The sequence below is a fragment of the Aulostomus chinensis genome, chromosome 12 (assembly GCF_037954235.1).
Source record: "Aulostomus chinensis isolate RoL2024-O1b breed Wild chromosome 12, RoL_Achi_v1.0, whole genome shotgun sequence".
In the NCBI taxonomy this organism is placed as follows: Eukaryota; Metazoa; Chordata; class Actinopteri; order Syngnathiformes; family Aulostomidae; genus Aulostomus; species Aulostomus chinensis.
This window is the reverse complement of record NC_141331.1, coordinates 8,363,027-8,390,874: the sequence shown is the minus strand read 5'-3', so window position 1 is coordinate 8,390,874 and position 27,848 is coordinate 8,363,027. Positions and strand designations below refer to the sequence as shown.

Genomic DNA, 27,848 nt, shown 5'->3' with positions numbered 1-27,848 from the left:
TCACCTCACCTGTCAACATCGCTGAGTTTTCTCCCTTTATCATCATTTTCCCCTCTTTATGTGAACCGTTCCAGTTCAGTTTTTGTCCTGTTCTGAAGAGCTGGACAACAAAAAGGGAGTTTGATTGTGGCTAATCAGTAAAAAAAAAAAAAAAAAAAAAAACGTTTGGATTCCCCCCATAATGAATGTATTTCAGTTTTTCTCTTATCTGAACACTTGGTTAAAAAAAAGTGAAGAAAAAAAGATCTACAAATCGCATTAAAAAACATTGTAATTTCAGCAGCAGCAGGCTGCTAGAAACTAATGCATTCATGAGCAACTGATAAGTGGGAAAGTTCCGACCTCCAAGTGGGAGAAAACACCTCCTAGTTGACGTTTCCCACTAAGAAGTGGGAGGTTTTTAAGGGCTCAAAATCCTACAAGCCTCATGCACAAATAAGTCAAGCTATTGTTATTTTAGGGCATTACAACAAAGCAGTGGTAGTGATATTAACTATCCTCATGTAACTTGTGCTTTAGACGCTCAAAGACACGCTAGCCTCTTTCCCGTCAGTCAGTGAATGCTGTGTGCATGCAAAATAAACTGCAGTATTGTGGAATAAAAATGTGCTCATCATCAGGCATAAGATTAAGAGAAAAACACTGAGAATGTTTTTTTGTTTCCTTTGACAAAAACAAGCAGGCGACTAGTGATAAGTACACAAAAGCACATAGAGAGGAGCGGAGCAGCAGCGTAGTTAGGTGAGTCACACTTGTCCTGGTTCTGCCCACACATGTATTTCTATCAGCTCTCTCTCTGCACTGTCATGTACTGCTGTGATCTATACAGAGGATTTATGTCATCACGCGGGCTTAAAAAAAAACCAAAAACCAAACAACAACAACACAATGCATTGACCTTACAGATGACCCCAGCAACGATACCACATAAACTTTTGTCTAACTTGTCCCCGCTTGTGATGGATGCCAGAAAAACACAATTAAAAGTTGTATATGACTTCTGCAGTAGAAATGATTTCACCATCATTCGAAGCTGCCAGCTGTCTCATTGTTCGGGTTTTTCTCTTTTCTTTAGAAAGAAGTAACTTCAACGTGAGTCTATAAATTGATTTCAAGCTCTTGGAAATGGAGCTTTGGTCCTCAACAGGCTTTGTCGACTAGAATGGGCCGTGCCTCTGTCCGTCCACACCATTCTCTTTACCGCAATACCTCAGAAACGCCTTGAGAGAAGCCCCCCCCCCCCCCCGATTTGGCACGGGTGTCCACTGGGACACTGAGAAAGCCACACATTGTGGAGGCATTCAACAGAAATGCAGACAGATCAAGACAACATGCGAATACACATTGAAAGCAAATAAAGAGTAAACTCCCTGAAAAGACATGGAGGACGATCCAGGGAAGCTAGCGCAAGTTCCAGTCAAATTTGCCTCCAAGATTCTGTCAACACACATTTTGACTGTGCAAATGTGTACTACAATTTTTACCCAGGCCTGTACACGATATATTCCAAACCCTTCTGTGGTGGGCCTATTTTCAGTCTCCCTCGAGAGCACAGGTGATACAAGACTAGACAGATTTGAGTACTCATCCAGCATTCTGACAAGAGCAAAGACAAGAGGCAGAATTCTGAATCTTTGTTTTTCAAGCGAACACGCATGTTTAACATTACCTACATCAAGCCCCTATGAGGATTTGCAGCTTTACAGAGTACAACATGGTAGTAAACAGAAAGGCTTTGAGTTGAGGACTGTTGCTTACTGGAAAATTTGCTATTTTTAAATATCAGTCAAAACAGACAACACTGCCTTCCACGGATAAATCTTGAGGAGAAGTGTAGAAGTTGAAGGAAAATGGTTGGAAGTGTTACACATTCATTTATTCCAAATTGTTTCTGTAAAGGGTCTCAGCTGAGCTGGTAAGAGTAATCTTGTCTGCTTTATACCAGTTAATTTGCATTCAAAAGAGAAAATATTTGTATTTTTTTTCCCAACTTTATTTTAAGTGCACTGGTAAGTCAAAATCACTATGAGCTGCCCCAGTGTTTGAAATATGCTCTACTAACAAAGATGCCTCGACTATATTTTAGAATAATGATGAGCAACAGCTTAGAATCTTCCAACATCTCAAGTGCTTCACTCAGCTGGAGGACAGAATGGAGTACGCCGGAGGGGAGAGCGATAGGCATCGACCTGGCAGACAGAGGACATGCACTCCTGGTAGCTTTGGCAGCAGCAGCAACACAATTAGCCGTCCTTTCATCCAAAAGAGCCTTTCACACTTTCTCACGCACACACGGAAACAAACACAGGTTTACGTCAGTCTAAATGTGACAGGTGGGGACTGTGCGCGTGTGACTGTGTGTGTAGACCTTGCTGACTAAGTATCTTTGTAGGAATCAGGATTAGTTTGTGTCACTAACACAAGGGTTTATGCAAAGCTGACCTGTGGTGCGTGGCACCACCTCACCTCGCTGGCACCGTGGCCTGTACAGCTGACACTGAAGACAACACGGCTCATTCACACACTGTCTCCCTTACACATAAGACATGTCTGACTGACCATAACGGGAACCTGTCTTGCCCGCTAGCACAACCCTTTCTTGTAAAAAAGAAAAAAAATCAACAACCAGGGATATAGTGACAGTGCCAGCCAGCCAGAACTTTCTACAACACAGTCCAACAGAGCAAGCAACAGGTGTGGTGTGGCAGCAAATCCCTGGTTTAACCCAATTACCTAATCAGGAGGCGAACAGAGTGAGCTTCAGATTTGTTTCCCAGACAAACCTACGTGAATTAAGGCTAATACATTACAGCATGGATGTTTATTTTCTATAAATGTTATGGAAAATATTTGTATTTCAGAGAAAAGAGTCCAAGTTAAAATAGCTACTGTTCCTCATGACTGCTCCTCAGGAGGCAGAAGTGGTGGGAGGTATGGTGAGCAGCAGTCTGGCTCTTCAGAAACACATTTCCTCAAGTCAATGGGGAACTCTGGTCCCCCTCATGCAGCTCATTTGGGGAGATGTGAACTGAACTGATTGTACTCAATGCACACCAAAGTGGACCATCTTTAAGGGGTTCCCTGTACCCTTCCAACACACTCTGCTGTGGTTCATTTGTGGTGGGAACATGATCTGACTTCAGTCCAACTTAACTACCAGTTTGCTCCACAAGTCTGAGCCTTCACAGCTCCCGTAGCCCGGTGTACTCTGTTTTTTTTGGTGAAGCTGTAGTATCTAAACTGTAGCAGTTTGTGCAAAAGCTATATGCTGTATGTGAACAAAAAAGTATCAGATGCGTGTTGTAGTCTGAGCAAAGGACCCGCTTCCTGTATTTATTCTCCTGCTCGCTCCCCAGAAAAATCTGACCAAAGACCAGAGAACATGCTGATGTTCTTCTTCTTGTGGGTGTATTGATGGTTGGCTAACCAGCTTATAGCAGCATTACTGCCATCTAACAGGGTTTGGCGTGAATCACCTTGGTTCACATGGATTTTTTCCTCTATGAAAACAGACTGTACCAAGGCAGAAATGCTTTATGTTTACAGACTCATCAACAGATCTGGACCAGGGTAAACATGCTATAGCTGTGAAAGCGCCATATATAAATATAACAAATAATTTCTGCCTCAACAAATCAATCTCTACTGCATAACCCCAATGTGAATGCTCCCTGAAAGCGTTTTGCTTTTTTCACTCACTTTGAGTTTCTGTTTCTTCACAGCAACACAAACCCAGAACAAAATGGAAGGACAGGTGCTATGTAAAAGCAGCTCATTTACCAACATTATCAATTGGTTGGGTGGGTGTCTAGAAACGGTCCGGAGCTTCCATAATTGTTAATGTGGGGGGTGGACCAGCCAGAAGTCTCACATGCTGCCTCCAGTGTCCTAACTGGCACTGAGGAGAAAGTCCCACTGTACAGGGCACCAGTCAAACAAACTTAGACTCAACTAGACCCACCTCCATCTTCTGGTCTTCTCACTCTTCAGTGCCTGCTACTGTACAGCCTGAGAGAGACACACTCAACATCTTGTTCTTATATCCATCCATTGTGTAAATACAGTACGTGCATCCAGAGAAGAACTGACTTTACGATCAGGCACAGAGCACAGCTCAGGCAGTCGGAGTGGAAAGGGCATCAGTCCAGAATGTGAACTGAGATTACATTCATCGAAGATTCGGAATCAGTTGATGGAAACTGAAAAAGTTGGAGGTTCCCTGAATGAAAAAGGTAAGGCAATATTGTTGCTGTTTTTTTTAAAGCAAATACTTGGCATGCATTGAACTCAGTAACTAAATAATATTAAATGTAACCAGCTGCTATGCAGTTGCCATACAGGTGTTGATGTTGATATACTGACACATCTGTCAAATCAAATTGGAAAAAAAATGGGGAGGGGGGGGGGTGTAAATCTCGATGTAAGAATTTTGAATCTTTTTTATATAAAATGGTCAAAATAGCTGGGTTAATGGGCCTAAAAAAAACATTATGCAATGAGAACAGGTGTAATCAGCATTCACTTCTGGATCAAATTACTCTTTCCTGCTTTTTGGACACCGTCCACTTCCAGTGCATTGACTGCGTTCCTCACATTAAACAGGATGCACCAGGGAAGAAACAGCAAACATACAGACAGACTGTAATGCTTGTATCATCATCATCTTCTCTCAATTGGAACAGCATTAATCAGCATTTGTTAACAGGCTCAGCCCGGTTTTCAAAAGCCTGCATGTATGTGGGTGCATGCATGTGGGGAGGAGTACTGTATACTGTACCTCCATACTGGTAGTTTTTAATCTCACTGTCAGACAGACAGAGTTGAATAAATCTTCCCCATTTCCCAAAATGTAATGGGTTCTTCTTTGGCCCAGGCTACGCCCCTCTAACATGTTCAGTGTAAATCAGCCCTTTAGTTTTTACATAATCCTGCAAACAGAATGACGGACAGACAGAGAGACAGAAGGGAATGAAAGCAAACCCTTCTCAGCAGAGATAAAAACGAACCCTACATCCGGGTTCATTTTTTATCGCTCCATGCAGAAAGAACGTGAGGTGAAGCCACTGCATCCAAGGCTCCGCTTCATCTTCTGAGCAGTAACAGACTGACAGTGTTTCAATTCAACCTTCTACTGTATCGAGCGCACACAACACAGGCAGTGATTCATTAACACAGGCACCGACCACCCAGCCGTCACCTTCTTGACATCTGACTTTAACTTACTGATGTGCTCTTGAAGACTATCAGTTGTATTGCAAAAACATTCTGAGAGGAAGGAGTTTCACTGATGAAGGCCGATCCCACTGAAGTCAGCCTCCCCTCTTAGCAAAACGTAAACACAGTCTGGCTACATACGTGACGGCCTTGAGATAAGGAAGAGCTGCAACAATTAATCAATTAGTCAAAGGAAAGAAAATTCCTCAACCATTTTGATAAGCCATTAAGCTGCTATCAAGCAAAAAACATTCAACACTGGCCGGTTCAAGAGTCAGGATGGAAATCGAGAATCATGAGAATCGGTATCATTCACTCCAAGAATAAATGCTGCCCACGAGTTCATCAATGCCTTTATTAATGCCAGCAGCTAACGATGTCATGAGTCTGGGCTACTGAAAATGAAAAGATAACAAGCAGTTTACTTTTTATCCACCATTTTTCTACACTGTTTCAAGACTCCGAGATAATAAAAGAGTTGACAATGTGTGCAGGCCTACATTTTCTCCACACTGAAAACTGATTAGGAATCGAAGGAATCAGCAAAGAATCAGACTAATAAGCAGAATCGATGACAGCACCATTATCACTTACATCAATTCTTGTCCCAATTCCAGACTTTTTAAGAGTAAAATAATTTTTGCACGTTTACGATTGAAAATCAAGAGGCTTTGAGTTTTTCACTGTAGGATGGACAGGAGAAGCAGTTTGAAAACATCACTCTGAGCTCTGCGAGATGGTGATTATATATATATATATATATATATATATATATATATATATATATATTATTTTTTTTATTTATTTATTTTTTTTTACAAGATGTGATATTTTATAAAGGATTCATTGATTAACTTGAAAATAATCAGCAGATGGGGGCGGCGGCTGGGATGAGACTTCATGCCTCCCAACTGCCGTCCTCACAGTCAAGGCAAGGAAATGGCCCCACAATCAGGTCTGTGTCCAGCTACATCTGCTCCTGTGCACAGTTCCAGGAGGCAAAAAAAAAAAAAAACCAAAAAAACAGGTGGAAACCGACTGACAAACGGGCCTGGTCCTCCAGGAACTGGAGCCCACTCCCTGGGCAAGGCACAGCTCCTGGCTGCTTCATGACTAAATACACTCCCTCCACATCCAGGCGAGTGGACACAACAGACGGAGGAATCGATAGCTATGCAAATGAGACTGGACTGAATACTACATGCACTGTAGAAGGTGTTTATCATGCGTATGCTCATGATTCAGGATCCATTCCTGTACAGTAAGTCTGTAAAATGTTACAGCCCCGACTGAATGTGCCAGTAGGGTGGAGCTTTCACACTTGATTATGCAGAATATATCATGAAATGCCATGTAATTCTATCATTAAATCCTGTCTTCGGGGCTTTGATGTGTGTGATAAAGCACAGGAGAACCATCCAATATGACTCAGCACCTCTCTCATCAGACACCATCACTCACATCCTGCATCACTATCTCCATTGCATTTCTATTGGGTTTTATTGTCTTTATGACAGTGACCTTATCTCATAGCTTCATGCAATCATGTGCTAAAGCCTTACTGGTAACACTGGCACCGCAGCAAGCCAAGTTCCCGCAGTGACCGCAATAAGCTTTGTGCTTTACAATGCAGAGATTATGCTCCAAACCCTACAATAGAACAATCATTTAAAATGCGTAATTGAACCAAAGCAATTAGGTCAATCAATGGCTTTTACTATAAAAATTATTATTTTTCAACTGTGTTTTTCGAATCAAGACTAATTCACTGCAATGAAAAGCGAGATGAGACAAACTCATAAGAACCAGACCCAGTTCTCCTTTGGACGAACAATGCGTCCTTTCTCCATCAGCACAGCGAGGGCACCTCATCATTTCAGCTCCAGTGCAGCTGAAATGGTGATTCACAATTCCACTCCCAGCTGAGCGCCCATATCACACGCTTTTCTTCAGTCACATCATTCATGCATACTCTGCTGTATAATCTCACGCTGTTAGACACATAAAGAAGTGCAACGGTTTACCTGTTCGGCGCAGCGTCTCCCAGTGCAACTCCGGGTCTGTCAGGCACACAGGGCTCCGCAGCCTTCCTTTACCGTAATGACTGTATCAGTCACGCCCTTAGTTTAGCTTCTTCTACTCTAGACATTACGGTGTGACCGTCCACCGGTTAAGATCAGTTTCTGTTTGGCAAAATGAATTTGGTTTACTGATTAGCGCAGGAGATATCATTTACCATTCATTTTAGTTGCCGTGTGTTTAGCTTTGTGCTGAAAGGCGACCTTCAGTGTGGATTTTTTTTTAAGTTTATCAAAATTAAATATTTTGACAGGTGTCTGATACCATTTTTCAATATTTACCACTAAATATTGGATACAAATCTTGTGTTTTGACATAAAATTTAAGAGACGCTATCTAACAATGGTAAGGGCCCAGCTAGCCACTCTCACGCAATTAACCCTCTTTAAGCACTCATCCTACACTTCGTATCCCTAACATTAAAAAAAACAAATGCTAAAATGGCTAAAATGCTTCTTCCTAGAAGCTTTTCGACGGTTGGTCCAAGGTGTAGTATTACCGCCTTCTTTATATCCCATTCTCCATCACTTCCTCAACCCTTTAAGGGTAAGACCCCCCCTAGCTAACACGCCATCTTGGACTGTTGTTCACATTCCCGGTGGAACGGTTCAACAGGCCTTCGTCCGTTCCCTCTAGGAGCTGTCGGTGTTGGACTGACAGGAAGTAACAACTGCAACACATAGCTTCCCCGCATAAATTTACATAATCATACATACTTAGAGTTAATGTGCCACTGACATTTCAAGGAAGAAAAATAACTGAGGAAAACATTAGTGGAAAAAAAAGAAGACCCATTTTGTTTCTAATCAGACGACTTATTGTTCCTAACATATAAACATGCACAAAAATGTAAACAATTTAAGAAAAGCACATATCTGATCATTAAGTTGAATACATTTATTATCAGCTAACCTGAGCAAATGCAAATGCAGCATTCACGTCAGCGAACACTCAAACCATTACATGTGACAAGTTAGGAATGAGACGCAAACATGACGCCGTAAACAATCTGCATGATGGAAGTAAAATGTGATTCATCGGTAAGGCCTCGCCAAAGAGTCCATCAAATGTGTGTAACCTGGACAACCGTCAGGTCAAGCTCCCCTCTGGGGGCCAGCGGCAAGTGGACCAGCTTCCCTCCAGCAGATGTGAATAGTCTGCAGACATTCACCCTTCCTCAGCTGGAACGGAGCTGGTCGTCTTCAACTGGTAATGCACATGAAGGTTTTGATTCTAAACCCGTGATGTCACTTGTCTTCTGGTTGCTTGGTTGACTGTGGTGTCAATCTGGTTGAGATTTCAAAGGTAGCAGCCATTTTGACACGTTGTAGCAGAGTCAACATAGGTGTTACTGATCAAATTAATTGGGGTCCTGCTGTTTGTCTTTGCCATTCGAGTGGCCCCACATGCACCATACCAGGTGGCATAATTGACATCAGTTACACCCGGCTTGACCCTGCAAAGACATGTCCAAAAAAAGGGCCTATAGTTGAAAAAAAAAAAAGAACATTTAGAGCTGCAGCCATTTTGCTACATTGTCATCTCAGGTTAAAACTTGCCAATTGCCCTCCCTGCTGTTGACTCTTGACATTTCATGTGATTATAGCGATGAGTAATCTGCAGATTTGGCGTTTTTAATCTTGACCTCCTCACAAGGAACACCTGTGTAGTGATCATGGCTTTTGATTAGTAAGTTGATTTTTCACACCTGGATAAGAGGATGGATGAGTTTGGCAGAGAAGATGTGCTTGCAGACGGTAACAGGAAAATATTTGTGGGCAAAGTTTGAGATAAATAAGATTTCGTAGCGTACGGAATAAACATTTGTTGGTGTTGAAAATGACTGCAAAAAAATGAAATTGTTGTATTTTGAAATTTTCATTCGGTGAAACAGCCCAATCTTATAAATACAATGCCATTTGTGGTCACCGTTCTGGATTTGACCTGCTGACTAGTTTTAGGTGACCTCCATAAGAGCTGGGAGTGTTGAGTCTGTCTTGACGGAGAGATGTGAACGCATCAAGTCTCTGCACATAAACAAAACAAACATGACCTTGACAGCTCACAGCTTCTAGAATAGCTGGTAGTCACTACCTTCAGCTATGTAAACAAAAAGCATCTAGACCAAAAAAAAAAGAGGAATACTTTACTGCACACCCATTCATGTGATATGAAACCAACCTGAGACGGCTTTAAAGAGACCTCCTAATCTCTCAGTTCATGGGGAATTGAACTCGGAAGATGTGAGGAATATTATGAGAGGAAGTTACGCGTACGAGATCAAAGTATGAGCCGATTCACCGGGACCACAGCATTAAAAGCGCTGACCCCCCATAAATGTTAATCATCCACATCACAGGGAAATGTCCTCACATTGGTTTGTCCTTCCAGTATGAGCTTGTATCAGTGGCACCTCATTAAATACTTGGCTGAAGTTGCAGACATATATCACGTGACAGAAATGACAAAGAAGAGTTTCTGACTGACAAACAGTTTCTTTCATGACCGAAGACCTTCATCTGGAAGAGTGATTTTACGCAATACCCATGCAGTGATTGAGGTACAACTACTTCATCAGTTTGACTAAGATTGACATTTTTATAATAACAACACAGAGGTTACATAATGGGCTTTTTTTTTGGGGGGGGGGGTGCTGCTAATAGTAAAATAAATTTAAAAAAAAATTGCTGCACACTACCCAGGACACCCAAGGGAGAAGTTTGTTAGTAACAGGAAGTGGGTCAGCGAGGTAAATAAGGACTCAAACTACCATTTAAAAAAAAAAAAAGCAGGATATATCACCATGGTAACGGTCTGTAGACATAACCTGCTCCAGAGCTGGTCACTATTGAGAAAAGATATCACAAAGTATAAAAGCACTGTCTGCTGACCAATCAGTTCTCCTGGAATATGATGTCACAATTCCTAGACGATGCCCTGAACCTTATGTGGCCCCTTCCTTTCCTGGTTCTGTGTTTTTTATTTCTCTCTCTCTCTCTCTTACTGGTGTAATGATAAAACTGTGTTCTACACCCTTTTTGTAAGATCGTCACGCAAACCCATTTACGAGTGAATTATGTTACATTTTCTCACTTAAAAAAAAAAAAAAAAAAGAGAGAGAGACTTCCACAGTTGCAGCTGACACACAGATGCTGATTCAAGAGTCAGAAAATGACATCCAAGCCAGCAATTCATTGGATGGAATACAAACGTGTGATCAGCTCATGATAATGAAGTGATACTGATAAGTCTTTTAAATTACAAATGTTCTCCTTCTTGCCGCAACTGTGTGGTTTTTAACTCCCACCATCCAAGTTATATTCCTCATATTTGTTCATGTTTAAGGTTTGTAATGTGCTGTTCCAGGTTTTCCAGCTATTGGAAAACTAGAAAATTCACCACGTGTTTAAACATGACACACAACAACGCTGTGTTTAACTAATAACTTTTCATTCTTCATAAAAAATATATATACCAACATAACAGCATTTAAAAAAAAAGAAATATAAAAGCACATTAAATCAAGTAAAACTTACATAGACATGTTCTATAGATGTTCTATACAGGCATTTTAAGACAACTGTGGAAATAAATAGGATTAGACAACTACAAACAGTATACATCGTAAACCTGAGACTACCATGGAATTGTGCTGGTACATATCCTTTCTTAAAGTACATATAGTAGTACCTTGTTACAACCTGAAAGTGTGGCACAAGCTAAAATAGTATTATGTTACAATGTTCACTCTAAAACACTTACATATTATGACATCAAACCACTCATAGGATGTAATTAGTGTCCAAATTAAGATTCCCACATTTTCCAGAAGTCAGGAGATCTGGAGAAGACATAATATAATTAATCATTTGATTGACAAATGTAGCAAACACACTCTTGTGTACTGTGTCAATGTTTATTTGGAACTCGGTTAGTACCTATAGAATGAATGAATAATGCTTTTGTTAAAGACTCGTGCAGTGAATGTTGACTAAATCACAACTTAGTGATAATTTACTTGTTTGAAACACAACTAAAAAATGATCCACACATATTTTTTTCCCCCAAATGAATGAATACATTAAACATTTTTCAAAAACTGTCAGCCAAATATTCTTGGGCATACATATTCAAACTCACGATACTGTCTTACATGGCCACTAAGCTTCCTTTAAGTGTGCTGCATATGCTTCATCCACCAGAGGGCAGTGTAGCACCGAGTTATCAGAGAACAGGGCCTCCTCCTCCTCATCATCCACAGGAAATACTCTCCTGTCCCACGGCGTTTCAGGCTGTCATGATGGACAATGGGAAATGTAATCAGTGTCTCTTACATTCATATATCATTAAAACTGACATTTGGATAAACTGGCTTACACATATCACAAGAGGACTTTTTTTTTAATTTTCTAATTACAAGTTTATCTATTCTAAATTCAACTTAACTTTTTATTTTTTGTCATGTTTTATTTTTTAATCAAAGTGTGTTTTTTAAACTTAACTTTCAAAAAAATTATATATACGCATATATATTTGTGTGTGTATATATACACACATACATACATACATACATACATACACATATATTTGTATGTATTTAGAGAGAGAGCGAGAGAATCTGCAATCCATATTAAATTTCAATTATGTCCAATCCCAAAGCGTACTTGCCCCTTTCATGGTTTCAGACTGCTTTATTGTAGCTTTTCCTATCTCTTGATGCTTTGATAAATCAAAGGTTGAGCTTTAATCAGGTCTGTATGTGTGCTGGATGGAATAAGAAGCAGTGAAGGAGCTGATATCTGTGACGTGGAGAAGGTTGATGGGGACAATCTCATTATATGGCAACATATTCCTTCTCCAATCAGTGTGAAGTGGCCACTGCAATCAGTGCATTGTCGGCTGCAGTGAAGACTCTGTGTGGGCTGTTGAGGGTTTATTAAATGATAACCAATACAATATTGTCTATTGTCTATTTCTGAAACAAGTAACTGAATCTTTAAATGGAACACTACAGGAAATATCCTTCAGGTAAAAGACAGAGCTGATTTTCTAAAGATGTTGGCCTCATTCATGAAATGCACTTGTGCACAAATTCAAACAAATCTTGCAAGTGTCAATCAACAAGAGGTACATAATATATGCCAGGAGCAGAGTTACAAACAGTCATCAGGCTTTGCTCCCTGTCTGTAGGATTAAATTGAGGGTAATATGGTGTGCAAGAACAAATTCATGCACAAGAACGTGTCATGATTGAGACCGATTGTACTTGATTCTTCCTATTGTGGCGACAAAGGTCAGTCCCTATTTTTATTCAACTCATTTCCCCTTTAAAGATGTTTTACCATCTGAAGTCATGGTGGATACTGGGTACGAATTACCCTTTAAGCCCTCTGACCCTGGATCCAATTCTAAATCCTCTTTTATGGAAGTTTTTTTCTTCTAATAATACAGAGAACCCAAATAAATAGAATATATCAAATGTAATAAATGACTGCTCCAAATGGGACTAGGTTTCTCGATTATTATTACTTCATCCCTGCTGCTACATGTGTCCATTAAGTCAGTAAAAACTTGTCGGTTAGGTCTCAGCATTAGCATGTAGCACCTGGATCATCGTCCACCGATAATGATCGTTTGTATTCGGGGGATTCGGGGCCTCAGCTGTGTTGCCTTTGATCTTACCAACCCCATCTCTGAGCTCGGCTGCTCATCAGTATCCAGCCGAGCACAACTCCACTCCACAGAGCTCTCCTCGCCTGATGTGCATGTCCCACCCCCGCTGCCTGACAACCTTCTGCCAGATCTGGAGAGGAAAAACAAGCAAACCCCATGAAACTCAACTGGAATATTACTCAATAGTGTACTTTCACATGTACAACCGAGCCTTCAGCAGTCAGCAAGGAAAGTCTTTAAGAGCTCAAGTTTGAATCCAGCTGTCAAATCCATCTGTTATCATCTTCTGATGAAGGGATGAACTATGATAAACACTACCAGACATTTCTGATGACTGAGAAAGCTGTTTACTCCCTCAGACCTATCTGACATATGTACTTTAAGTTACACTTCACCCAAAAAGTGTATTTTGTCTGTCAAACTCTAATTGGTGTTTTGAGCTCAAGAGGGAGGTTGTTTTGTTCCCCACCACATATATTTAGCTTACAGCTAAAAGCAACTGCTGGCTAATGGCTACCCAAAAATGTCAGTTCACAAAATCTCAAACGCATCATCCAACATAATCCACATCTCCTTTATCCAGACGTATGGTCGGTAAGACACAAACACTTCTTTGATTTGAGCTTAAAACTAAGTGAGCAGCCTTTCTGGTTCAGCGCTGCTGTACTAGCGCGGACAAGCGTGACCAGTTGTAGTAACCCATTCACACTCATTCACAGCAGCACCAAAACCAGTGTTATATAGTTTGTTTTAGCTTAAATCAAAGTGTGTGTGGGAGAAGTTTCAATTTCATTCGTTTACAATTGTGCGTGTGTGCATGCGTGTGTGTGTGTATACCTTGTAGGACGTCTGCAGCCTTTTCTGTTTCCCCAAGATGACCAGAACAATTTCTCTTTCTGCTCCAAAGCCAGGTGTCTCTGAGCAAAGACTTCGTCAGTGACGACCTCCAGCTGATACACACACACACACACACACACACACACACACACGATTATTTCTTCACAAATCAAACCAAAGAGCTCCCATCTGAAGGGAGGAGAGAGTACCTCCGTGTCCGTGTCCTCTGTCACCGCCTCCTGTAGCAGAGGCTGGATGTCAACTATTCGCCAGCTGTAAAGAAAGAGAGATGTTTGGAGGTGGCAGATTTATTAATGTTCACGATAATATATCTTTTCATGCATTATTAATCTTTGTGAGGTGAAAGATTAAAAAGTTTTAAATTAGCGTTTCAGTCTAATCGATAGGCTTCAAAATGATAGTTTGTACTAGTTTCAGTTTCCAGATTGAGCCATTTCTCCTGTTGTGATATGAGACCAGTATTTTTTTTTTTAGTGTCTGCTGTGTTACAGTGTATGAATATATGCAACTAATCTATATGCAACTATGGGGAAAGGTGTTGTTCGTCCATACCTGGGTGTGAGGATGTCTTTGTACTGCAGCTTCTCCGCCTTAGTCAGTGACATGGGGATGAAGGTGTGGTTGATGCTGTACTCCCTCTGTCCCCTGCGTTTGCGGATAAAACCCTGAAAGGAAGCTTAGAATTAGGGTTAGGTAAGGCAGATGTATGATCATTGGTTTGGTAATCATGGCAACTGGCCTCATTTATTTATTAAATATTCTTGCACAAAAATGTGTTCACACACACCACTCCATTTGCAGACAGGAAGTGAAGCCTGATCATTTCCTGACATCTTTTATGTACCCATATAAGAATATTTTATGAACAAGAGGGCAGACCGCCACCAAGGCGATATGACATCATCTTCTATAAAACCATATTTTTGAAAAATCCTATTATAAGATTTGCGATAGGTAAGCGTGTGATCATAAAGGGTCATCTCAAGTACAGACGTGTGTGCGCACACGTGTGTTACCTGTGAGGGCTGCTTGTGTGAAACCCGCGGGTAGCTCTCCCCCAGCACTTCATCTAAACTTTCCTCTGGGTTGTACAGACGATACAGCAGATCCTCCTCATCTGAGTATAACACGCACACACACATGCACGCACGCACACGAACACACTGATAATTTTAAATCTTTTCAATTTTTATGTCAGTTACATGCGTTTCCCAAAACTTGCTCCTATGAATCAAGAGCCTTGTTTTCACAGAAGCCATTTAATCAAAGACAGATGTGTTGTACATCTGAAAGAGTGTAAATTCACACTGCTTAGAGACACACACACACACACACACACACACACAAACCTTCAATTAGCCTCCTGATGCGTCTTCTCTTTATTTTCCTCTGATTTGTCGTCCTGTGTTGACGCTGAGCTGAGCCTGCTGACGTGATAGGTGAGAGACCCATAATTCTGTTTTTATGGTTGTGTCTTCCATGCTGCTTGCATTTGTGACCTACACACACACACACACACACACACACACACAGTGAATACAGCACAGGAATGTCCTTTCCGTCCAAGATGATATGCTTTGGTTAGTGTGTTTAAATGGTTCAACCATTAGTCCCATTACTGAGGTTTCCATCATATCAGCAGCATTTTTGCTCTTTGACGGCGTTGTAGGTTTGTAGTTGAAGTTTACACTTAGAAACGATCTCTCTAGGCGACATGCTATGTGTTCTATATTCCCTGTCTGTGTGATATCATCCGAATTAGCAATGATCGGCTATCAGGTTTGATGCCTTGTGCCACGCTGATATTCTAGCTGATGTTTACTTGACAGGCTGTCCTCTGGGAGTACGATCATTCAAGCAGACACAAAATCAACAGAGTGGTGGATGAATGATGACATCTTAATCAATTCCCACCCTGCCTCCCTTTTGATTCTCCTCCTTCATCATCTTCACTTTAGTGTTCAAGCAAACATTATCAACCTAAAAAGTCTTTGGTCAACTTTCCGTGGGAACAAACAGGAACAGTCTGACAAGTCACTAACTCTTCTGGATTGCCAGTCTGTATTTATGGACCATAAAACCAAAGGGTGCCAGACATGAATGATTAATAACTCATTAGCTCAGAGGCTAATATAGAAAGACACATATTGATGCTGATGAGATGCTAAATGATTTCATTTTCATCTAGTTCTCAGCTGGGAGCTCCATACAGACCCAGCGGGATGTCTAGCATGCTTGGAAGCAATTCTGATGGTCCACGAGCACATAACAAGCAGGCGCAGTGGTCAACAGCAGTGGAAGCAGCGCTTGATTCACGCTGACACGACTGTCGACTAACTGACGGCAAATCAGAGCACTGTCTGAACAAATTACTAGTTAATCTGATTTATTAACAACCACCTTCAATAGAAAAAAAAAAAAGAGCATTGTTGTACAGATTGCTCTTATTATTCCAGCCAAGAACAGGGAACTGACACGTGATCGTGACATGTGACCTTATAAAAGCCTCCATCATGAGTTTTTGTTTTTCATCAGTGTTGAAATTCAGTTACCATTTCATTAAAATTGACCTCACAATAGGTTTGATTGCAGCACAACCACAGCAAGTAACTGCAATGAAAGCCAGCGATTCTCTGAGAATGAGCCCAACTCTGCACTTGAAAGGGCGGATTGCTTTCTATCAGTACTACAGAGTGACAGCTGGTAATTAGAAAGTGTATAAAATACGTTAGAGAAAGAGTGACACCATGTGATGGCGAACCTGTAACATGTTCAAGCCCAACATACAATCAAGGGTGATGGTGAACCCAGTGTGGTTACACTTTTCAGAACTTGGAACTAACAACCCCCTCTGCGATGTTCGTAGTACGGAATGCAAATTTGGCAACAACAATCCATCTAATCTGAGGAAATGCCTGTCCAAACACAAAATATATCAAGATATTGAGGCGTAAACTGGATTTCACAGCCTGAATGTCCCCTACAGCAGCTTCAGCTAACTTTAGCAGCATGCCAGCGCTAACGTATTTGAACCTCTATGGATGAAAAGGACATTAAATGTCAAAAAATTTCTTTAACATCTTCAGGGAATGAATTAGCAGGTTGGATGAGTTAATGTTGAAGGAGAAGCATGTCACAGTGTTGGTTGGTTAGAATGGCTTAGCACTGAGGCTTCGCCACAGTCCTCACCAGTCCTTCCGCACTCTTTACAGTAAACAGATGTTCTCAGAATCGTTTAAGTTTTTTTTTTAAAAGTGAGAATGAAACCAACAGCACTGTTTAGTGGGAAATACTGAAGTAGGCAAACACTGAGGTAATGATGACATTAGTATATGTAATATATTTTGAAAATGTTCTAAATAAATAACAAAATATTGGAATTGACAAGTTTGTAGTTTGTTTTTTACACCTAAAATAACATTTTCTGTCATAGCACAGAGAACCAAGTGTATATTCATCGCGTACCAGTACCAAGACCAGCGAGCAGCATCCAGTGTTAATCATGACATCAGCACAGTGGGTTACACTCGTTTATTGACCTTCCTCACAAGCAGCACCACAACATATCAGCTCAGTATTACTGACATGGCCCCGGTAATGTGCTCGTCTGTAGTAGTGCACAGCTGTTAGAGAGTATTACAGAGTGGTGGACGAGGGTAAAACAGAGGGGGTGAGACAGCAAGAGGAGAGCTGTCATCAGTGCTGGGACACAGCGAGACTCACTCTTGAGCAGTGGTGTGGAGCTGCGTCTCTTGTAGTCCACTGGGCTGGACGGTTGGGTATTGATGTCCAGCGGTTCTTGGTACCATTCTTCTCTAGCTGGGATCTTCAGTGACGGGGGGCACAGACCAGTGTCTACAGGAAGATAAGATTATTTAATGACATATTTGCATTTTATGTAAACAATTATAATCCAGACTCAGTACAAGGATGGAATCATCCTGACACTGACGTTTAAGTGGTAACACTACCAGGGATCGATTTCTGGAGATGATTGAGTGCAGAAAAGCACAGAATGCACTTTTCTAAAATTCCCATTCTTGTTTTAAGTGTAAAAGATTTTGGATTTCTTTGAAAGTTTTGTCCTCTAGTTATATTGTATCGTTCTTACCCTGGCTATCCTTGGCTTTACATTTTGACAGCAAAAAAAAAAAGATATTTAAGCATTTATCCTTTGCCTCAAGAAGAAAGTGCATAAGCAATCAATCTGTGAGCCATCAAACAGGAAGCTGAGTTTAATATTTAAGCAAAAGGAGAAACTCATTTTAAAGTTTTCTTTTGCAATCCAGCATCTAAGTCGACTCCCAACCCTTTAACTCCAGCTGGATGATATAGCAACGTCAGTCATTTGCTTACCAAAGGAGAGAGTGAAGGCAGGGTGAGACCTGGAGCTGGAGGACCTGGAGGGCAAGGCAGCGCTGGAGCTGCAGTCCGGATCAGAGCACAGAACCACAGGATCACAGGAGGAACAATGAGAACACGAGGACAGAGAGGAGAGGGTGGAGGTAGACATTCCCGAGTCCTGACGAACAAAAGAGGGGACAAAAAGAGACCATTAACAAGGTTTGGACACATATTTGGATTCAAAATATCAATACTACTAATACTAAATACAAGCTAGAAGTTTAAAATGAACATTTGTCTTTTTTTACATGTGAAGCAAATCCAAGAAATATTCATTCAGTCATTTCAGTTTAATCTGGGGTCTTTTTAAGTGACCTGGCATTCCACGACTGAAGAATACAAGTTTGTGTGACAAAAAAATAACCCTTGGAAACTGAATTTCACATGAATCCTTCATTTATTAATTAAGTTCATCAATGTTTCACAAAGGCTTTTCAACCCTTTTACAGAAACTCAAACAGGCATTCATAAATTGAGGTCTTCTGAATGGGGGTATCAAGGTGCATATATTCAAAGTCACCTCATCACTCCCGCTCAGAAGCGAGAGGGAATGCAAATGTGACTGACAGCTGAATTTCAGCGTTTATCCATCCGTTATTATCGACGCCTGCTTCCAGCTCAGCTGCTGGCAGCACTAATGAACAAACACTAATATCACTCTGTGGGGAAATTAAGTTGTTTCAGCTGCTAACAATGGAGGATGAAGACAAGAATAAGCAAATAGTCAGTGTTGAGGAGTGAGAAGTAATCACACTAATTGGACACATTGGAAATAGAACAGCAAAAAATAAATCCAGAGAGAAACTCAGCATATTCTGGGATGCATGAACACATGCAGCGCTGCCTGTAAATCTACCTGATCAGTGCATTTGAAGACAGACAGACCAGGGAATACTGCCTGAATGTAGCTCACCGGTGGACTTGTAGGGTTGCAGGTCTCGAAAACAAACAGTTTGGGCTTGTGGTAGGTGACTAGAGGCCTGGCCCGAGCACACACACTGGACAGATCAGCTTTTAATCGCCTTCTCTTTGAGCTCCACGGCATGAAAGTCTTGTCTCCTCTTGAACCACTGGAAGACCAAAACAGAAGGAAGTTTATCACCGTGTTGGTCTTTTAGATTTAGTTAAACATTACTTCAGAGGACAAAACATGGCAATATCTTGGATCTGGACTCCATTCCGTCAGTCCTGGCTTGCAGTATGATGGAGGTTGCTCCAATAATTTATGTCAGTCAACTACAGATAAGCAGTTCATTGTATATTCATTTTTGTTGTTGCATTTAAACGATTCTGTCATAATCCAAGTCCAGGTAAAAAATTTGAAATAAACGTAGTATTGATTTGAGGTCATATTGACAGCGAATGATCAGGAGCATGAGATTATGCATCCATCGGAGCCACCTCACCCGCATGCTAAAATTATTTACCTCAAGTTAGCTTTGCAAAATTAACACGCACCACTGCCATGACTGTAGCGTTTTCCGTGCACATGAAAGCCACTACTGCAAGATTGTTTAACATTCAACAACAATTATTTGTTGCGCAATGTTTATCTCCACGGCTGGACTGGGAGAGTTCAAAAAGCAGCAGGAAGGACAGATTTGTAGGGGATGATTCAAGGTATGAACATTACATACAAAACTTTAAAGCTCAGTCAATTGGCTCTTTCTAGAAGCGCCAAAATCTTCATGAGTTAAAGTTCCCATATCTTCTTAGTTTGACTTCAAGAGCCCCATTATTGGAAACCAGACAGACTCCTGACCAACCCACCCCCTGTAGGAAAGTCAAAGCTGCTTAGTGCTGCGCACACCCTCACTGACCCAGATGGTTCCAATGATATGTCAGTGTGCGTGTGTGTGTGTGTGTGTGTGTGCGCACGCGTGCGTGTGTTCTCTACCCTGTGAAGCCTCTCTTGTCTTCCCAGATCTGTGGTTGTTTGGACGGGGGTGAAAGGGTGAAAGGAGGCATCAGACTGTTGACAATTCGGCTGAGCTGAGCACTCTGCAATGAAGACATCACCCAAATAAAGCATTTCACATGTGACTAATGGAAACGTGTGTGTGTGTGTGTGTGTGTGTTTGAGAAATACACCCACTAGGATGGTAGGCCATAGGGTATGATTCAAGAATTCCCTACATTTAACACTCTCCTTACCGTTTTGGATCATAAGTGCAAAAAAAAAAAAAAAAGTGATCCAATGACTAAAAAAATGCAAGGAAAACAAATGCACGTTTCTGGTTTGCAATGGATCTATGGGATATTTGTGCAGCAGGTGTGTGTAGCGCCTCATACCTGCCTCTCTATGTTGTGCAGCAGCCGTGCAGGGCTGCAGGGTTCAGAGTCTGCAGCATCTGAGTTTGTGCAGGACAGCCCAGCCATTTCCCTCAGCAGGGTGTGCTGGATCCGTCTGTCTGCCAGAGGCTGGGATTCTGCAAGCACCACACCACCCTGAAACACACAGTTAGCATCTGTATCATCCTCAAACATCCATCAAACATCCATCATGTTATTGGACTCATTTGAATGTAACACACCATATTTTTGAGATAAATGTGTTTAATAATCAGCTTTTTTCTGAAGCGCATCAGTTTGACGAATTGCAGGGAATAATGGAAGAAGAAGGTGCAGCCCCAGTAAGCAGATAGATCAGATAGAACAGCTGTCAGCGACAGGCTTCTACAGCTCTCTGATGTATCACACGCCTTTTGCTGTGCCCTGCTGTTTCCTTGAATCCCACATTTTGTAGCCTAAAATCAGATCACAGTTGCTCACAGAATCATGGAAAAGGGAAGGTTTTGGCCTGAATTCTGTTTTAAATGGCAAAAAGTTGTTCTGCTGCTTGGAAATAATCAAAACCACAACTGCTACTACCTACAGTTGTCACTGGATCAACCAGGACTGAGATCTTCAGGCCAGTTTAGACCAAAGATTTGCATGAGACTAGCTGAAACTTGCAGCTACTTGCAATACTCAACTTGTACAGCACTGGTGTCTTGATATACTGAGTTGTAGGCAGCTAGAGCCAGACTGCCATTTTCTCTGCAAATATTTGGTCTGGTTGGGAATCTTTAGCCTAAACTTTAAAGATAGTGACTGAAAATGGCCACAGTGACCAAAAATGACCACAGAGACCAAAAAGACAAAAGTCAAATCAATTGATAGTTATTGCTCAGAATCATTTACCTTTTCAGAGTGCTGGCAGTCCAGGAAATTTGCTGTGAATTTGGACTGAATCTTGTCAACTGACTACCGATTCATGGAATACTTAAAGTAAATATAGCAAAATGTTCACATATTGAGCAAAACCTTTTGTATATTCCCTCTATGGCTACAGGGGGCAGTTTGGACTTACCTTAGCGGACCGGATCTGCTTGTGGATCTCCATCAGCTGCATTATTCTCCCCTCCAGGTCGGCCACACGCAGCTGCAGCCAACTCCATCTGCTGCCCAGCATTGCTCTCTCTTCCAGCCACTTCCCCTTACAGCTGCTGCTGCTGCTGCTGCTGCTGCTGCGGCTGGAACCAAGTGCAACGATATTATATACCTTATTATCATTTCAGCAAATGTACTGCACTTTTATTCATGAAGAAAATGTTTTATCCTTATAATGCTTTCCAAAACAACACCGCCGTCACCAAACATCTGTATGAATGATTTTATGGGACTCTCAGGACAGACATCATCTCATGCACTATACTTTCCTTTGTTCAGTCAAAGTCAGAACCCTCGACCACAGATATTGCACATGTACAGTCTTGTAGGAAGAGAACAGGGAGTACACATACTGCGCTAGTTTCTTATCTGAGATGAGGGATGAGTGGTGTACACCCAAGGGACATCATATGGCCTCATTGAGGACTTAAGCTGGAGATACGGAAAGAAAACACGGCTGCGACGTGCAATATGTGCTCCAAAGACATGTGGTGTTACTTATTACTTCAGCCTGGTGTGACCTGTACTACAATGTACAACAATGTTACCAATAGTATTTATCAGTTTTCTCTCTCTCTCTCACACACACACACACACGACGAGACTGTAATGTTCCATCACAGCACACATGAATGACTGTGGATGATCTTCAAGCTCTGTTTTGTCTCTAGTGTTGACACCAGGCTTCCCTCTGCAACTCAATGCCGTGAATGTTTGTTATGCAGATTCAGACTTGATTTCACAGCAGTTTTTACCCCTAATACCCACCAACCATGCTACCTCATAACATGCAAGCTACAAAGTGTTTTAACAGCATCGGGGGAGGGTATTTTGCTGAACCACAAAGGCCTATAAAAGTCACAAACTAAAACAGTGTTGATTTGTGTTGTGTGTCCATGCGTTTCTATGGCACTAGCTTGTTGTGATAGCATTTATCTTCTGTGTCCCCTGTGAATGTGTGTGTGTGTGTGTGTGTGTGTGTGGCTGCCTGGCTTCAGCAGTGCCATGGTTGCTATGGCAGTGATCTTGGACCTCGGCTACGATAGGCAGAGACTCCCCCACTTCAAACACAAATGTTAGGCTGGTCAATACGGAGCCGCACACTGAGAATTTTGAAAATAGTCTTTGGAATTTTTCAAGACCTAGTTTAATGTTAGTTCCCTGAAATACTCCCAACTGCTTCTATGTCTGTCAATGACACTGACAGGCTAGAATTGGGTTAAAGGTTCTCACAGTTTCACTTTAAAAAGGAACACACCACCTTTTTCAAGAAGTTTGCTGGTATGAAATCGTCCCCAGAGCCAGACAGAAGGATGGATAGCTCTTTGTCCTCTGTGACCTACAGAGACCAGTTGACTGCTAGTTAGCTGAGCACAAAGAATGGTAGCGGATGGGCAAGCTAGCTTTTTCACCAAAACGGTCTTTGTCTTCATTAATATTACCAATGTTGACAAGACATTCACAATCAGACACGTAGTTGGAACTACTTTCTTTACTGGGTACAGTGATTTCACGTGGCACCTCAAGACTTCTGCTGTAATTTAAGTAAACAAAACAAAACCTTTTTTAAGGACTAAAAGAGCAACTGTTCAACTAATCGTAGCTAATTTTTTTAAATAAGGATGAGGGGGACTGCTTCCAGACAAACCAAGATCCTGAACCTTACCTCTCGATGATTTTGATGGAGGTCTGCGGACCTGCCAATCCACGATCATTCACTGTGCTAAGCTAACTAGTGGTCAACCATTCTCTTTGAATCCCAGCTCCCTAATGTATGCACAGAGGAGAGAAGGGTACCCATTTTCTCGTCTGTTTCTGTGAGGGATGGAAAATATGTTACACCCCCCCCCCCCAAAAAAAAACTGACATGCTCCTTTAAAGTTGCCTCTGTTGCACCTGAACACTGACCAACACTTTCCAACTGTATAATGAGAAAATTCCAGGGACAGCTGCCAAACAGTAGGTCAGGCAGGAGGAAAAAGGTTAAAATGTTTAGAATTAGTCCAATTATCACGTAAGAAAACTACATTATATACATATTTATCATCAAGACACTGGTGTCAGTGAAAAAGCAAAGAATGAGCTCTCAGCCAAATCCTGCTAGCCTCAGCAAGTAGCTCTGTAAATTCCCCTGTTTTAAGAGTGTTTCCTTGCAGAGGTATTTGGGGTTTGGGTGTGTCCTTAGGTTTACATTGCCAGGATTTATCCCCTACAACTCCCATACAGTATATTTAAAATTACAAACACCGAAAATGAGCTGCAGCTGGATGTGTGAAAAACCGCTGCCGGTGCAGGGTAATGTGGATAAGTCATGTGGATTTGCTTTCACATTCAAGTTAAACCATGTCACTGATTTTAAAGGTCATACTTCTTCAGCACATATCCTCTTCAAGGAGGAACCTGCCAGAAAATCTCCCCAGGGCAGGTTTACTGAAGCAGAACGGAGCATTGTTCCAAAGATACCGAAGAACTCAGACAAAAGGCAAGCTGACACTCCCAAAATGGAGCCAAATAGACCAAATAAAAAGGGGACACACACACACACGCACTCTAACTTTCTTAGGTTATTTAGGAAACTTGTATTCTTGTTCTGGAGCCTTACCATACCTTAACTATAAAAATCCCTGCAGCATTCTTGGGCATATAAACTTCTATTTGTCACCACATGTGTGTGTTTCTGCTGAAATCATGAAGCCAGAGGGGAAAGCCTTGTCCCAGATATTGATTGGCATTTACATTAACCAAGAGCAATGGATGTGCATAACACCCCCACCACCACCACCACCACCCCCAATAGAGCATAATTACCACAGTCTCACAATTGGCTGAACTAGATACTTCTGGTTAGCTCTCTGCTAACGAATATGGATATATTAATTAATCATGGCCTGTTCACCTTATTTTGCTGTGTTGTGTAATACCCAAAATAATTCATTTAATAGCCACTTCTTTCACAAGTGTAGGAGGAAAGGTATAATAGAGCTACAGTGCCTAGCATGATGGATGGAGGGGGTCACAAAAATCAGAGCATGTTCATGGTCCCAAAATTAATAAAGGCTCCCAAGGACAGGGTGATACATTAAATGTTTGAAGAGAAAAGACGGGGATTTGATGTAAAAACAGTGTTCAACATTCATTTTGGCATATATAAAGAGAGAGAATGATTAATAATTAACACAACATTAAGTGTGTAGAAAATGTATTTTTCATTTCACGGGACCGTCAAAATGAATTATCTACACTGACTAAAATAAAAAAGCAGCGTGTGCTTGAGCTCATTTCTTAGTTATGTCTATAACAGCAGTTAATGTGTGACATTGTGAAATTATATGATTCATCCAAACTGCATATATTTTCACTGTTATGTTAAGAAAACAAACTGCAATGCAAAAAAACAAGAAAACTGCTCTAAAAGGGACAAGCCATGTGGACTCACTGAGCTGAAGATCTGGCTCCTCTGTGACCCCTGACCTCCTCTAGGTCCTCATCAGAGCTGCTGCTGGCAGTGGCCTCTGAGTCCAGGGCCTCCTGCAGGTGCTGTAGCACCGCCAAGCTGGACTGGCTGAACTCTGCGAGCTCGGTGAATGAAGATGAGCTTGTGGACGACCCAAGTGGGGACAAACATGGTTTGTGGTAGTCTTGTGGAAGTAGTACACCAGGGTGTAAGGAGCAGAGATTGGCCTCAGGTCCACCTGCAGTTTGGCCGAGTCTGCCCAGCCCCTGCAGCTGCTGGCTGCAGTGGAGCACAGCCTGCTCTCCTAGCTGGGCTTGCAGTCTCTTTTGCAGCCTCCAGACTCGACCTTGCAGCTCTGCCTGCCTGGAGAGCTGCTCCTTCACAGCTCGCTGTACCGGCTGCTCAGAGTTCAACCTGACACCACGAGGCTGCACTGAAGCTTGAGGAATACGGCTTAGCCCAACCTCCCCGTGGGAATATAAAGGACTAAGATTGGTGAGAGAGAAATGCACATCAACACCATCTGGCCCACAGTGAGGAGGAGCAGCACTGTTGTACTGAGGGACAGAAAACATGTCTAGTACACCTGGGAAGACAGAGGCCACCTGGTGAGACTCTTTCAGACCTTTAGTGCAGGACAGGAACCGAAGGAGGGAGCCTGGGCTGGAGATGAGCTCCGTCTCACTCTGACTGGCAGAAATATCCACAGGGCTGGAGGGGAGGCAGGAGTCCCGAGGGTAGAGACACATTTCCTGGAGGTCATCTTCTCCTGTTGATCTCATCGGAGACTCCAGCTCCATGCTCTGCATGATCCTACTGTCTGGGTCCGTTCTGACAGCAGCAGGGGTTGAGGACAGGTGGATCCCATGACCGTCTTTCAGGATTTTAGTCAAGGCTGGAGCCATAGCCACGTCTGACCCGCGGCAGAATTCACAGACTGCTCCTTAAATGACCTGACAAGATGTGAAACACATCTTAAAAAAAACACAGTGATTCACCCACTGATATGAAGTACAGCAAAATACCGATGTCAAATGCTAAGAGGCATCAGGCAGTCCTGTATCAACCTCACTGTGCTACATACCATTACCAACACCATTCTAGGGTTGAGTCGAAATTATTTCATTCCAGCTCTTAGCCTAGAACGCTACTTGCAAAGTAGCCACTCGTACTGAACACACTAAAGATAGCTGCCGTGATTTTCTCACCATGTATTACCATAAAAAAAAATCAGTGGAAGACAGAAACAGTTTTGCGACTAAAATAAAAATATAATGCTGAATCGGTTTCTCATGCAAAGCCTTACCAGACATTTCAGCACATTTCTTTCTTTTCAAAACAAACAAAAACTTACAGTGTGGTAAGAGAGTCTGACTATGGAATGGAGGAGGTGTCGACCCATTTCAGACAACCACGCTTGCAAATTAACCACCTTAATTCCAAGTATCATCAGTTTTCAATGAAGCTCATTATCTTGTTATCACGTGGGAACGAAATCATTTGTGTGGAGTTAACGAGCCTCGTCAGAACGGGGCACTCTCCTGATGTCACGAGATAACGTCCTCCATATCTCGTGCTAACAAGGTAAAATCCATTTATTACGAGATAACGCTATAAAATCTTTTAAAATTAATTATAGCCTCTCTCGGCTTCCGTAGCCAAGTTCATTATCAGTTACGCTCTTTTTTTGTTTTTTTGTTTGTTTGTTTTTACGCGACGACAACAGCCTCGACGTTCCAACTGTAGCGCACGTTAGTAACGTTACCGACAGGCGTTGTTGGAGCACTAAAAGGTCACGGATTGTCGGACACGACAGCTGTAAAGTGTTACATACTGAATAGAGTCGTCACCTTTAATGTACCGTCAACGATTTGGTCCAATAAACCTGTTTCCCCCCCCCCCCCCCCCTCTATTTCCCTCCTGTTACCCGAGCTAAATTACATTTGTCGGACGAGTAGATGTTAGCAGGTAGCAAGTTTGTAGTTTTCTCGCAGCCTCTCGTCTGCTCTTGAGAAGACTCGGGATGATAAAGTGATGCAGTGAAACACACACAAAAAAAAACAACAAACAAGAAGCCAAGTTAGGCGCACCACCGGGGTGAATGTACCCAGGATTCGCTCATTTGCCGCCACTAAAACCGTGTAACTGCATAAGAAAACAAAAACAAAACAAACAAAAAAACGAACCTAAATCACTTGTTCACTTGGGTAGAGTACCGTTTAAGTTCACTAGTTAGTACTCACCAAAGAGAGACGAGCCGTTGATTTAACACCTCAGCGTTTACGCATCTGTCCAGCTGTGGCTTCAATCCTCTTCGGCTCTTTTCTTTTGCGGATATTTAATGAATTCCCCCGAATTAAATCTGTCTAGTTTACAAGCATCCGACGGTAAAACTCGCCTTGTCCCGACTTTCTCGCCCGTGAACCGAAGGGTCTCTGCTGTAACTGACATTATTCCGCCTCCTCGTCCTTCGCTCCTCAGCTGCAGCAGCAGAGAAGGGGCGCGACCAGACCCACGACGCCTTCACGGCCGCAGCACAACCTCGAACACGGGATATAACCAACACTCGCAACCCCGCGCTCACATATAAATATTAAAGGCATAGGGAAAATCTAATCTCGTCATCTACTTTGGGCTCATAAAGTTATAGTTTCCCTAATTTAGATGATTAGGGATCTTTGGTATTATTTTGAAATTTTAACGTTGCATCTCCGATTTAGATCTTCAAATCTAC

At 41.9% G+C, this 27,848-nt stretch overlaps 2 protein-coding genes across 12 annotated transcripts in view; both read right to left on the bottom strand.

The window, feature by feature from the left end:
• map2 (microtubule-associated protein 2) overlaps positions 1–7,887 on the bottom strand; it is an 80,127-nt gene extending 72,240 nt beyond the window's left edge. Inside the window, exons 1-2 of one of the 4 annotated variants that reach the window (XM_086219918.1) lie at positions 7,793–7,864; positions 7,239–7,397 (exon numbers count right to left, since the gene is read on the bottom strand). The gene's annotated coding sequence lies outside the window, so the exon portion shown is untranslated. Of the gene's footprint in view, positions 1–7,238 lie in introns of all 4 variants that reach the window. The other 3 variants (XM_086219919.1, XM_086219920.1, XM_086219921.1) reach the window with 3 other exon arrangements.
• A 398-nt stretch (positions 7,888–8,285) lies between these two features.
• Positions 8,286–27,650, bottom strand: kansl1l (KAT8 regulatory NSL complex subunit 1-like). Of its 8 annotated transcripts, none has more exons than XM_086219904.1 (16): positions 27,358–27,650; positions 25,097–26,088; positions 21,581–21,743; positions 20,521–20,676; positions 20,126–20,229; positions 19,085–19,298; positions 18,181–18,346; positions 17,548–17,679; positions 15,174–15,323; positions 14,841–14,941; positions 14,377–14,489; positions 14,013–14,076; positions 13,804–13,916; positions 12,976–13,096; positions 11,447–11,585; positions 8,286–11,134 (listed from the first exon to the last, which is right to left on the bottom strand). In XM_086219904.1, exons 2-15 carry the CDS (start codon positions 26,017–26,019, stop codon positions 11,454–11,456), a joined length of 2,652 nt encoding a protein of 883 aa, XP_086076030.1. In that variant the 5' UTR covers positions 26,020–26,088; positions 27,358–27,650; the 3' UTR covers positions 8,286–11,134; positions 11,447–11,453. The 8 variants fall into 8 exon arrangements, with proteins under 8 accessions (XP_086076030.1, XP_086076034.1, XP_086076029.1 ...); XM_086219908.1 differs by having other exon boundaries at positions 12,980–13,096; positions 25,097–26,067; XM_086219903.1 differs by having other exon boundaries at positions 25,097–26,067; positions 27,358–27,649.
• Positions 27,651–27,848: the final 198 nt, after the last annotated feature.